General features: G+C 50.0%; 1 protein-coding gene across 2 annotated transcripts in view; it reads left to right on the top strand.

Annotated features, from left to right (window-relative positions):
• GALNT18 (polypeptide N-acetylgalactosaminyltransferase 18) overlaps positions 1–12,339 on the top strand; it is a 355,688-nt gene that overhangs the window by 176,906 nt on the left and 166,443 nt on the right. For both annotated transcript variants that reach the window (XM_030831400.2, XM_030831402.2), the window contains exon 3: positions 5,063–5,229. In XM_030831400.2, coding sequence (XP_030687260.1) covers positions 5,063–5,229 — 167 coding nt within the window. The remainder of the gene's footprint in view (positions 1–5,062; positions 5,230–12,339) is intronic.

Consider the following 12,339-nt stretch of genomic DNA (forward strand, 5'->3'; position numbering starts at 1 on the left):
ATCTCTAGTGGAAAATGGCTCAACTTTGAACAAGAATAAAATAAAAAGGGAACTTCTATGGTTAATTTTACAGGAGAGTGTACCTCTTCTCAAAATGTGTAAGGGACCAGTCTGGTACAGTCAGGCTTTCTCAAGGAGCACCAATAGGGAAGGGCAAGTTACACCTGGTGGTTCCTCCGATTCTCATGTCCCCTGGCCCTTCTCTGGAGAGGCAAGTGGAGAAGGGGAGGACAGAGGCAGACACCAGAGCAGGTGGGGACAGCAGGCTCTGGGAGCAAAGGCTGTGCTGGCCAGACCCAGGAGGATGCAGGTGCTGGGGGAGAACATCTCAGTGTGTGAATATGAGAGGCACAGCCCTCGGGCAGAGGCTGGTGCTGGTTTGTGGGTGAAGTGGCCGGACTCGGGAACAGAATTGCTGGGCTCGGGTCTGGAACAACCCTCTTGGACGTGTGTTTCTTTGGAAGGCCTTGGGCTGCCCCGCTGCAGGCAGGCTTCTGTCCTGAGTTCAGTATCCGGCAGTGATGATGGTGAGTGTGACCGGCAGGTGTGCAGACATCTCACCTGACGTGCTGTTCTTCCCCCCTCTTTTGGCCTCTCCTCTCAGCCATGTAAGTTCTGCTTTGATGTTGAAACAAAGGTTGCGATCATACTGTGTGAATGTGTGTGTGTTGGGGACTTTGAAAAGGATGCTATCAGTTCATTCAAGAGATGCAGGCTGAATGCCTGTTGATGGCCAGGAACAGTGCCCGGCAGAGGGCATGCAGTCGTGAACAATATCTGTCCCTATCATCAGGAAGCTGTGGTCTAGTCATAGGATGACCAACCCATCCCAGTGTGCTTGGGACTCTCAGTGTTGAAACTGGGAGAGTCCTGGGCAGACCAGGATGAAGCTGGTCACCCTGCCTAGTCACAACAGTGGTAAGGGGATGTATGTGTCTTGTGGCATTTGGTGACGACCAGGTACTGGCTAGGAGGGAGAGAAAGTTTGCAAGCTCTTTCTTTAGTGAGACATCTTCCATTCACCACATGTGAGATAGAAGATCCTGAACTGTACAGAGAAGACACCTCTGATCATTGCTTCTACCTCCCTTAATCTGTGGCAAGATATGGAGAGCAGGAAAGTGGCTTGCCCAGGATTACGCAGCAAGTCGGGGCACAGCTGGGTCAGCATCTGGGTGGCTCTATTCGTCCCCCTCCCCTGCAATGTTCTCTCCCTATAAACTATCCCACCTCGTCTTTCTTAACCTGCCTACCCTTCACCTGCCTGCTCACGCAGACCCAGGTTTAGGTTAGATGCCATGAGGTGTGGAGAAAAAGCACCGTGGCTGTTCCTGGGAGGGCCCTGAGTGGCTCCCAGGAGAGAAGGGGAGGAAGGAAGGATTTTAGGAGGTCAGGACATTTGGCCTGGAGGGATCACTTAGTTACAGTGCAAAGGAACTGAGAGCCTGCTGGAGACTGAAAGTGAGCAGTTGGGGCCACAAATCCAGGGGAGGGAGGGTGGAAGAGGAAGGGCCTGCTGGTGGGAGAGGACCTGACTCCCCTTCAGAGGGAGGAGGTTTGTATGAAAAGAGCGTGCTGAGATCAGTGACACGCATGTGAAATTTAGGCCTTATGCAGGCATATCTTGTCTTACTGTATTTCACTTTACTGTACTTCGCAGATACTGCATTTTCTACAGATTGAAGGTTTGTGTTGTCAAATGATGCTTAGCATATTTTAGCAATAAAATATTTTTAATTAAGGCATGTACATTGGTTTCTTTTGGACATAATGCTATTGTACACTTAATACACTACAGTGTAGTAGAAACATAATTTTAAATGCACTGGGAAACCAAAATATTTATGTGACTCACTGTATTGCAGTATTTGCCTTATTTCAGTGGTCTGGAACCGAACCCGCAATATCTCCCAAGCATGCATGGATAAAATAAATAAACCTGTTCGTGTTGTTCAATTCCAAAAACCTACTCTATGCCACACCCTGGCTTAAGGTTGGGAGCTAGCACAGTAGCAAAATAAAGTCCCTGCTCTCAGGGAGGGTCATTATAGTAGAGGGAGACAGGCAATAAACACACACAAATGTGATGCGCTTTCCTAGGTGTTCTGTTCAAAAGGGCTGTTAAGTAACAACCTTGTTCGAAAGAGTCTTTCATGCGAAAATAGTGATCAGCAGAGTTTAGCTTGTAAAACAAAAGTAACGTTTCTACTCTGCTCACAGAAAGGTCTTCAGGAGACAGATCCTAGACACAGCAGCTGCTCAAGCCATCAGGACGGCCGTGGCCGTTACTGGGAGACATTCAACTTGGTCTCCTTGGAAGGCGGAAATGGAGTGGTTAGACTGAGAATTAAGAAGGGAAGAGAGGAGGAGAAGGCAATTAACCCCTAACCCTGGAAAAGACTTGAGAACCACCGGAAGCTTCAGATAGTGAGGCTCTGAGAACTCAGAGGAAACCCCTGGAGAAGTGGGGACAGACGTAGGGTCACAGTCTTCATGCTGGTGGAGTTAGTGGGGCGGACAGTGAACTGACAGTGTACTGATATATTGACCTTATTAGGAGCTGTTCATTACACTTTCATAAAAGAAAAATAAAGGTCATGTGCTAGTAGTCTGACCATATAAAGGATTTTTTTTTTTTGGTGGTACACGGGCCTCTCACTGTTGTGGCCTCTCCCGTTGCGGAGCACAGGCTCCGGACGCGCAGGCTCAGCGGCCATGGCTCACGGGCCCAGCCGCCCGCGGCATGTGGGATCTTCCCGGACCGGGGCACGAACCCGTGTCCCCTGCATCGGCAGGCGGACTCTAAACCACTGCGCCACCAGGGAAGCCCTAAAGGATTATTTTTAAACTGCAGTTAGCAAGTAGGTTGCATGTTAGTACTTCTGTCAGTCTCCATGCTTAAGGAAAGGCCAGCTGCTGGTCTTGATAACCATAAATAAGCACTAGCCAGAAGCATTGTTTGACTGTTAACCAGCAGCCTTTTAATTTCTGTTATCACAACAACAAGAAATTTTTGGAAAGGGTCTGTTAAGCTTAAGGAGTCGTTCCAGTTTCTCCTTCATTTAAGTCCCTCCCTCCACCTCCTCATCTCCTCCTGCCCTTTGCTGCACTTCCATGAGCTGGTTCCCTCCATCACCTCCTCTCCAGTCACAGCACGGTTCCCTTCGCCCCACTGGGCCTTTGCACAGCTCACTGTGGCGTGCCATGTGAGTTTCTGGTCAGACCTCTCCCCTCACAGAGCCCTTCCCTAAGCACTCCTTCTAGAACAGCTGCCAGGGCATCACGCTATCCGCCAACCCCACGTTACTTTTCATCTCAGCACTTATAGGAAGTTGTATCATTTGTTTGCTTCCATGTTCACCTGCTTCCCCCATCAAAGCATAAGCTCCATGAGGACAGGCCCTTTGTCCGTGTCCTGCTGTACCCTCAGTGCAGTACCTATCTCATGGAAGAAACTCAATAAATATCTATTCCATTAAATACAACAATGTATGAATTCTACATTAATCTGTTAACCTGTTGGCTTTACTCAAATTCTAAGTATGAAGCAGATTTGGGTAAACGCTTGGTTCTTTCCCTTCCCCCACCTATCTTTGGTGAGAGAAAAGGAGAGCTGGAAATAGAATTGGAGAAGTTTCTGTAAATTTCTGGTAACCATAGAGACAGTGATTTTAGTTTATTAATCTCCGGCTTTTAAGCAGGCTGGGACCCCACTGTGATTTCTCTAAAATTGCTCAGTGCTGGTTATCCTGTAGCCTTCCTCATTAAGGAAGAACAGACCCGTCCCTATCCTGCAGCACTTTAATTACTGACGAGCAGAAGCCCTGCGCTATTATGCTCATTATTGCATGTTCTCACCTGGCTGCACCTCCCACTTTGGAGCAATGCAACATGGTCACCAGCATTGAACCCCTGGAACCATCAGTGGCTGATCAAACCTGTCCCTGGGAGCAGGCAGCCTCTTTTCTGAGCCCAGGACCTGGGACAGGGCTACAGTTGCTGCTCTCTCCTTTCATTCAAGTATCCTGAAGATGGGAGCTCAGTGCCTTCTGAAACAGTATTTAGGGACCAGCAATGATTTCCTACCCATAAAGGCAACGTTTGCAATGGAAGGAAATGACATGCCCTTGGGAACCGTGGCACTTCTTATGGTCTGGCCTCTTGATGGGATCTGATTTTAGGGTTGCATGTTCCTCCTCCCGTGGAGAATGGCGCGCAGACTTTTACGATCTTGCCTCCTGTGCTTTGGATAAGAGACCTCCAAATGGCTTTAGGGTTTCAGTGGAGCTAGGGAGGCAATGGCCAGTTAGAGGCAGTCTCTCCCCAGACCACTTCTCCCTGAAGGAAGAACCCCGGTGTAGATGTAAGAAGACCGGAGTTGAGATGCCGTCTTGACAGCTGACACATGGCGGGGACCTAGCCTATCCGAGCCTTAGTGTCTTCATCTGTGAAGTGAGGTTGGAAGTGTCCTTCCAGTCCTCTAGTGTGTTGAGCCTCTGACGCTGGCTTCAACCTTTTCTGGAGGCTGAATCCCTGAGATAAGTGAGAGGTGGGAGAGGCCCCAGGCAGTGTGATTTCTGGAATGAGGCAGAGTGGCTTCTGGCAGTAGGAGTCTCTGGAAGGAGACATATTTTTCTCCTGAGGCAGGTCATCTAAGGTCTGGCCTCGCTTAGGCGCTGGCTACCAGTTTGGAAAAACTAAGACTTTCATTGGTTGCATTTCCCATCCTACTGGATTTAGAAATATGGAGTCATTCTTCCAATAAACACTCAGTGACTGCCTGCCGGGTTCCGGGCCCTGCACTAACGGTACAACTGTTCAGTTGGGGGAGTCACTGACAAATTCAGACTCTGTAGTGGGGCAAACCGGTTTCAGTGGTTGAGGGCCTGTCTGCTGTACACTTAGGGCTTATCTTAAGTATATCAAGAGAAAGACCCTGGGAAGAATCTGGACTCCCGAGTCCTCCAGCAAAGCTGGAGCCAAGGCGTGGGTGGGCCAGCACCCGGGGGGACCTCAGCCAAGTCAGCGACAGATCTAAGTTCCCGGCTGCTCTTCTTTCCAGGTGCCGCAACCTCTCGTTTCCCAGCAGCCTCCCAGAGGTGAGCATCGTGTTCATCTTCGTCAACGAAGCGCTCTCCGTGCTGCTGCGCTCCATCCACTCAGCCATCGAGCGCACACCTCCGCACCTGCTCAAGGAGATCATCCTGGTGGATGACAACAGCAGTAATGGTGAGTGCCTGGCCCCCTGCCCCGTGCGGACATCTGAGCGGAGGCGCCAGCCTCTGTTCGGGGTTCTCATTTTCTTGAGGCTCTCCACGGATCTCCCTTCTCTGGGATGTTGCCTCAAAGAGGAGAGATTCATGATGGTCATCGCTCTGGAAGGTTCACTCCACAGTTGCACCTTCTCCAAACTCCAGAGGGGCCTGGTCCCCAGGCTTTCCCTCGCTGGCTGTCAACTGTCTCCCCCAACATCCTAGTGCAGTGCGATAAGATAAATAGCCGTGACGTCTATCCCCTCCATGTACACAGTGAACATTTCCAGTGACTCTTTTCTGTGAAGCATCATTTCATTTTGCTGCATGCCTTGGCCTTTGCCTGGAAGCTTGTCCATTGGTGGTGGTGGTGATGATGGTGGAGGTGTTGATGGTGCCGGTGGTGGTGGCCATAGTGGTGTTGATGGTGGGGATGGTAGAAGACGTACCATGCAATGACAGCAACAGAGCTGTTGAAAGTCTAACCTCTTTTCTGGACGCCCTGTTCCTCATTCCATCTGGCCTGAGCAAAGCCCCAGGTGGCCAGCAAGCCCTCGTTGAAGCCCTCACGTCACATCTCGCTTTCTCCGGCTACTACCAGCTACCTCTTTCCCTTGGTGCGTATTCCATGGCTTCTGACTCCTCCCACATGTACCATCCCCATAATATTCTCCAAGCTTAGAGACCATGTATTGAGACAGTTTAGGAACCAATGCTCTTGGGCTTCCCTGGTGGCGCAGTGGTTAAGAATCCGCTTGCCAATGCAGGGGACACGGGTTCTTGCCCTGGTCCGGGAAGATCCCACGTGCCGCGGAACAGCGAAGCCCCTGCGCCACAACTACTGAGCCTGCGCTCTAGAGCTCACGAGCCACAGCTACTGAAGCCTGTGCGCCTAGAGCCCGTGCTCTGCAACAAGAGAAGCCACTGCAATGAGAAGCCCGCACACCGCAACGAAGAGTAGCCCCCGCTCGCCACAACTAGAGAAAGCCTGCGAGCAGTAACGAAGACCCAACGCAGCCAAAAATACATAAATTAAATAAATAAATTAATTTTTTAAAAAAGGAGCCAGTGCTCTTGATAGGACCATTAATATGAATGTTCTATGGATAATTCATGACTTTAAAAAATAGACCGCTGGGTCACAGGATCACAGAGTCACTGAGCCTGTGTTATCTTTAACGTTTTCTCTGATGTCAGGTAGTAAATTTCCCAGTGAGTCCGTTGCTGTCATGAGAAGTTCAGATGAGCAGTTTGTGTTTTGTTATCAATTAAAGCTGAAACATATCAGATAACTGAAATATTTTTAACCTTAATAAGCAAATTTTCTTTTTCATTTTATTATCATGTAGAAGCGAGTGTAGAGGCAATGCTGTGAAGGGGATTTTAGAGCTTTCTGAAGGGCAGTGCTTATGAATGAGAGCTTTAGTTCTCATTGTTCCATGGACGTGAAGGAAGGAAAAGGCACCTAAGGGTGGCAGCGAATAGGCAGTATAGTTTTAAAGGTGATGGTCTATTGTGAGGGAGACCTCGAGCAGCTACCTACCATCACCTCGCTTGGGTCCAAGGAGTGGAGAAAGCGCCATTCCCCAGTGGCTAACACCACAACAGCGTGACTAGGCTGCCCGTGTACCCTACCTTGCTCTACCCGTGCCGGCTGGCCCCCTCACCTCTTACACTGTAAGGAGGCCAGGGATGGAAGAGCCATCCTTCCAAGCAAGAGGCATCCCCAGGCTCCATCCTCACATCACAAAAGAAAGAATGAAGCATCAGGAAGAAGGAAATCTTGAAGCCTTTCATTTCTTCCTCACGGTGAGAACTTTATCATGGCCTGAAGGAGGCCGTTTTATCGTTCATTCATGTGGGAAAGAGGGGGAAACTGAGATTGATTTTGAGAAATTTAGGTAAGGAAAGCGAGCCAGATATAGAGGATTTCATATTTGAATTTAAACGGTTTGGACTTTATTTTGTAAATGGCGACAACCATGAAAGTTTTTGGTAAGAGGAGTGATGCGGTCAGGGCTGGGCAATGAAGAGCTTTGGCTGCGGTTTTTATTACTGTTGGGGGAAAGGGGCGTCCTGAAGAAGGGAACCGGACGAGATGACAGTTGCAGCAGTACAGGCAAGAAATCAAGGGCTCTGGAGCAGTGGTGGATGTGGGGTTGAGGCCGAGGCGTGAGCCTGAGAGATGCCATAAGGGAAGCATCTACTGGGTCTCTTGACTAACAGGCTGTGGTCAGATGGGCCAGAAGAGGGCTGGTGAACGATGATTCAGCCTCAAGCCAGGGTGCCTCAGAGGATGATGGTCGTTCTGTGGATGGGGGGCAAGAGGAGTAGTAGGATGGGTGCAGTGTTCCTCATCAGGGATGGGCGGCTCTCAAAGCCAAAGCTCTGGGAGGCATTGCAGTGGTGGCACAGCATCTTGACTGTGCTGGTGGTTACACAAGGCTACACATGACAGAATGGCACAGAACTACACGCACACACCCAAATGGGTGCCTGTATTGCTGGAGAGACCTGGAGAAGCTTTTCCGTTGTGGCAACGTCAGTGTCCTCGTTTTGATATCGTACTACGGTTGTGTAAGATGCTGATGTTGGGAGAGGCTGGATGAAGGGTGCATGGGACCTCCTTGAGTATTTCTGTGTACTTTCCTGTGAATCTGTAATTACTTCAAAATATAAAGCTAAAACAAACAAAAGCCTTTCCCAGAAGATTCTAACCCAGTAGGTTGGAGGTGGAATCTGGCCGTCTCTCCTTTTGAGAGCATTTTTGATGATTCCGTTGCACAGCTCTGGTTGAGAACCTCTGGTTTATTGAATAGTATGCAGCATCACTTTTGCACACGTTGAGTTCCAGTGCACGGTTGAAGGGAAAGAACTCTGAACTCTGAAGTCATGGGTTCTGGGATCCTCTCACTGTGGATGAGTGACCAGGGAGACGTCCCTCAACCCTCAGAGTTTTAGTTTCTTCCTCTGTAAAGGGGGATGGTAATCCTTCCTAGCTTGCCTCACCTGCCTGACCCGGTCAAGTGTGTGACCGTGAGTTGAGTGCTGTCAGCATTACCCCTCCCCAGCCCCAACTCCAGTCCCGGGAGCCTGCCTCACAGCTGGCCAACTGCACAGCCGGAGCTTGAGAAGTAAACATGGGGATGTGGATTTGGAGCCTTGTACACAGAGCAGCTGAAGCCATTAGCTGGAAGGAGAGGGTAGCAAAGAGAAGAGGGGAGAACAAAAAAAAAAAGAAGAAGCCTGAGAGGATACTGAGGTAAGGTGTTTAGGAGTTAGGAGGAAGAAGGTTAGCTGGTGAGAGACAGAGAGGGAAGAGCCAGGAGAATCTGGAGGACGACACAGACTCCTCGGACAAAGAGAATTTCAGGAACGAGTCATCTGTTTGAATGAGCCCACAGACAGGTGGAAGGACACGCAGTCTGGGAAGAAGCCATTAGATGTGGAAGGTGCAGATCACAGAAACCTTGGTGGGCAGGGTTGGGGATGGGGCCCCAGAAGCCAGATGAAGATGAAGAGCAGCTGGGAGGTAGATGTTTCCATCAGGGATTTTGACTGTGAAGGAGAATCGGGAGCTAAGGCAGGAGCTGGAGCGAGGTTTTCTACCAATTAACCAGTCTCCAGTCATGACCCAGGATGACACACCACTCACACCTATGCACGCACAATTGAAACAAAATTTTAAGAAACAATAGTTATTCTTACAATGTGCAAAGCGCTCTGATACGTTCTATTATAGATTGGTCTATGTTATTTGGTTCTATTTTGTTCTGTTGTATTGTGCTGTGTTGTGTTGTAGTTCTCTCTTTTTTGAAAGGTGAGTTGTTCTCAAGACTCTGACTGCACACTGGTTCGCTTGGACAGCTTTTAAGAAAGAGAGGAGGGTCCTGCCTTAGCTCTGGTCATTTAATTGGTCTGCAGAGGGGGTGCCTGTGTTCTCTGAGGCCATGGTGAGGACAGGGCTTCTGAGGAGGGAGGAGAGGATGGGACCCAGGGCACAGAAACCAAGGAAGAAAAGGCCGGTCTTTCTCCCACTGGGGAGGAGCAGATGGGGGAGTGGGGAGGTGGTTGGAGGCAAAGGGGGGTTGGCCCCTTGTGTGGATGGGCTGGGGAGGCGACCAGGAATGGGGATCCCCGAGACCAGCCTGTACTGAGCTCTCAAGTGGGGTGGCAGAGACAATGAGACTGCAGCTCTTAGAGGAAGTGAGGCATCTCTAGCCTTAGCCTAGGGCTGCCTGAGGTCCCAGCCTGTCCGGGAAGGCGGCTCCAGCCGTGTCCTTGACAGGCTCCCTCTGGGGCATCAGCCCGCTCAGCACAGGACTTTCATTCATTTCACGTCAGGCCAACTCAGCTCGGCTAACAAACATTCCTAGGGTGCCCAGCCTGGGCCAAGGGTGTGGAGGGAGTGACGGCTCAGGTTCACCCCTGCCATCAGGGAGTCAAGCGAAAAAATGCAAAATGGGGTGAAACTATTATAATAGGACTCGGTTTCCGGCCTCAGTGCTGCCACCTCCCGACCATGGGTCTTTCACTTCGGTTTTCTTTCGTGCCCTGTGGGGACATCAGGCCTTGCTATGCCCTGCCTGCCCCACGGTCTCTGAAGAGATACGGGGTAATAATGTGGTGAATGTGCCGTACGCAGCAACATTGGAAGGGTGCCCTAAGGGTGCGTTAAAATGAGAGAAATAAAAACAATAACAACAACAATAGTAATAATAGCTGCTGGGCAGCCCCTAAAGGCCGCCCTGGCTTTTTTTGCCTCCCTGAAATAGTGCGCTCTGCTGGGAAGAGCGCAGAATTGGCATTAGGCCATCTATTCAGTTCCAGCTCTTTCTAGCTTCTTGCCCGATGTGTGTTCTTAACCTCTGTGAACCCTATTTTCCTTATCTATAGAATTGGGATGTAGAATTCTTACCTCTGGGATTGTGTGGAGGCTTGAATGAGATAACGCATGGTGGAAGGGACTCTGGTGTTTAAAACTCTAAATGAAGCCGGCTGTCCTCCAGGCGGCTGTCACAGGTTCTGTGTGTGCTGGTGCCTCGTGTTCCCCAAATCCCCCCGACTGCGGGCACGTTTGCTTTGGGGTCAGGCCTGTGTTTTCACAAACATAAAAAAGGGGCAGTTAATCACAGCTTTCTTCATCCCAGCTGCTCGAGACCTTTATCTCCGCCTCAGAAGCCAAGGACTGAAGGCTCTGCAGATGGTCCTTGTGTAGGACTCTGAGTCTCGGTCCTTTGCCTCCTTAGCAATTTCCTAAACAAGCTCCACTCTTTCAGGGGCTGGCGCCTGTGTAGGATGCTGTCACTCTGCTAAAGTGGTCTCAAACTCTCATGTTTGATCTTGATTAAAAATAAGGAGAGTCATACCAGGTACGTTCTTACCTCAGGACATTTGCACTTGTTCCCCTGCCTCTTGGAATGCTCTTACCCTCTGATATCTGTTCCTTTGCCTCTTCAGGCCTTTGTTCAAATGTTGCAAATGGCACCTTGTTAAAACGGCAGCCCTGACCCCATCACTCTTCATCCCTTCCATGCTTCTTTTCCTCAACAGCATCTGTCGCCTTCTGATATACTGTACTCATTTGGTTACCCTCCCTTATTTATTTGTACATTTTCCCTCTACCAGTGTGTAAGTTCCATGAAGACAGGGACCTTTGTTTTGTTCATTGCTGTATCTCCAGCACCTAGAATAGTGCCTGGTTCTTGTAGTTGTTCAACAAATATTGACTCAGTGAAAGTATTCATGTTGATTCTGCAGGTCTGGGACAAGGCTTGGAATCAGCATTTTAATAAGCTTCCCAGAGCATTCTGATGCAACGGGACATTCTCTGGGAATCACAGTTCTAATTGTTGTCCCCCATTGTCCAGCGTGCTGCAGCTGAGGAGTGCGGGGCAGCAGGCACTTAGGCGCCCTCAGGGCTGGCCTCGGCAGCAGGCACTGCTGGGTGGAGTGTTTCTTCCTGGGGCGGGGCCCTTGGGACCTCTCTGCTGTATCCCAGGGAGATGGCATGAAAGGGGAAGGAATGCAGAGCAGAAGGGGAGCTTCTCTTAGGGTTACCCCAACGTGGCCTGAACTCAGGTCCTATGCATGGAGTCAGATGACCGACCTGAGCCTCCTCCCTGCTATGTTACCCAGCCTCTTCCTGACAGTGGCAGCCAGGCTGCCCGCCCTGCCACTCGGAGACAAAGTCTCCCCTCCTGGCTCCTCTTCGTTATCTCGAGGCAATGGTGGGACCACAGCTCAGAGCCTCCTGGTTTTAATTACCTTGCTTTTTGGAGAATCCCGGTGGGCCAGTGTCTTTAGCTGGGACTGAGAGATTCAACCTTTATGGACCTCCAGAGGGAGGGAAGCACCAGGATTTGCACCTGACAGAGTCATCTCTGTCTTTGATTCTTGGCATTCATTTACTTATTCATTCATTCATTCATTCCCTCAACGGGTTTTTAATGGCCACATACTTTGTACCACGTACTTTAGCTCACAGCTAAACACTTGCCTCACCAACTCCACCCATATTGTGAATACTCTCATATGACTCAGGTATTCCAGTACCTGGCCCAGAGCAGGTGCTCAATGAACATGAGCCCTTTTAGGCTCCCTCACTAGCTGTCCCAGAGTCACCCCATCCCACAATCCAGCCACCCCCACTTGCTTTGCTGTAGTCAGTTTCTCTGTTTCCTTTCTTAACTCACGTCCTCTTTTGATAACCTTAAAAAAGTCATGCACTTGGGCTTCCCTGGTGGCGCAGTGGTTGAGAGTCTGCCTGCCGATGCAGGGGACACGGGTTCGTGCTCCGGTCCGGGAAGATCCCACGTGCCGCGGAGCGGCTGGGCCCGTGAGCCATGGCCGCTGAGCCTGCGCGTCTGGAGCCTGTGCTCCGCAACGGGAGAGGCCGCAACAGTGAGAGGCCCGCGTACCGCAAAAAAAAAAAAAAAAAAATCATGCACTCTTCTTTCACGCTACTTGAAATTTCAAAAATGAACCTGAATTTGGTGACTAAAAGCACATCAAAGCAATGGTGATATCAAATATTCTTTTAAGCATCTCGTTCCCTGGAGATTTTGATCAGCGCTTGGCTGGCAGT

The sequence above is a fragment of the Globicephala melas genome, chromosome 8 (genome assembly GCF_963455315.2).
Source record: "Globicephala melas chromosome 8, mGloMel1.2, whole genome shotgun sequence".
Classification (NCBI taxonomy): domain Eukaryota; kingdom Metazoa; phylum Chordata; class Mammalia; order Artiodactyla; family Delphinidae; genus Globicephala; species Globicephala melas.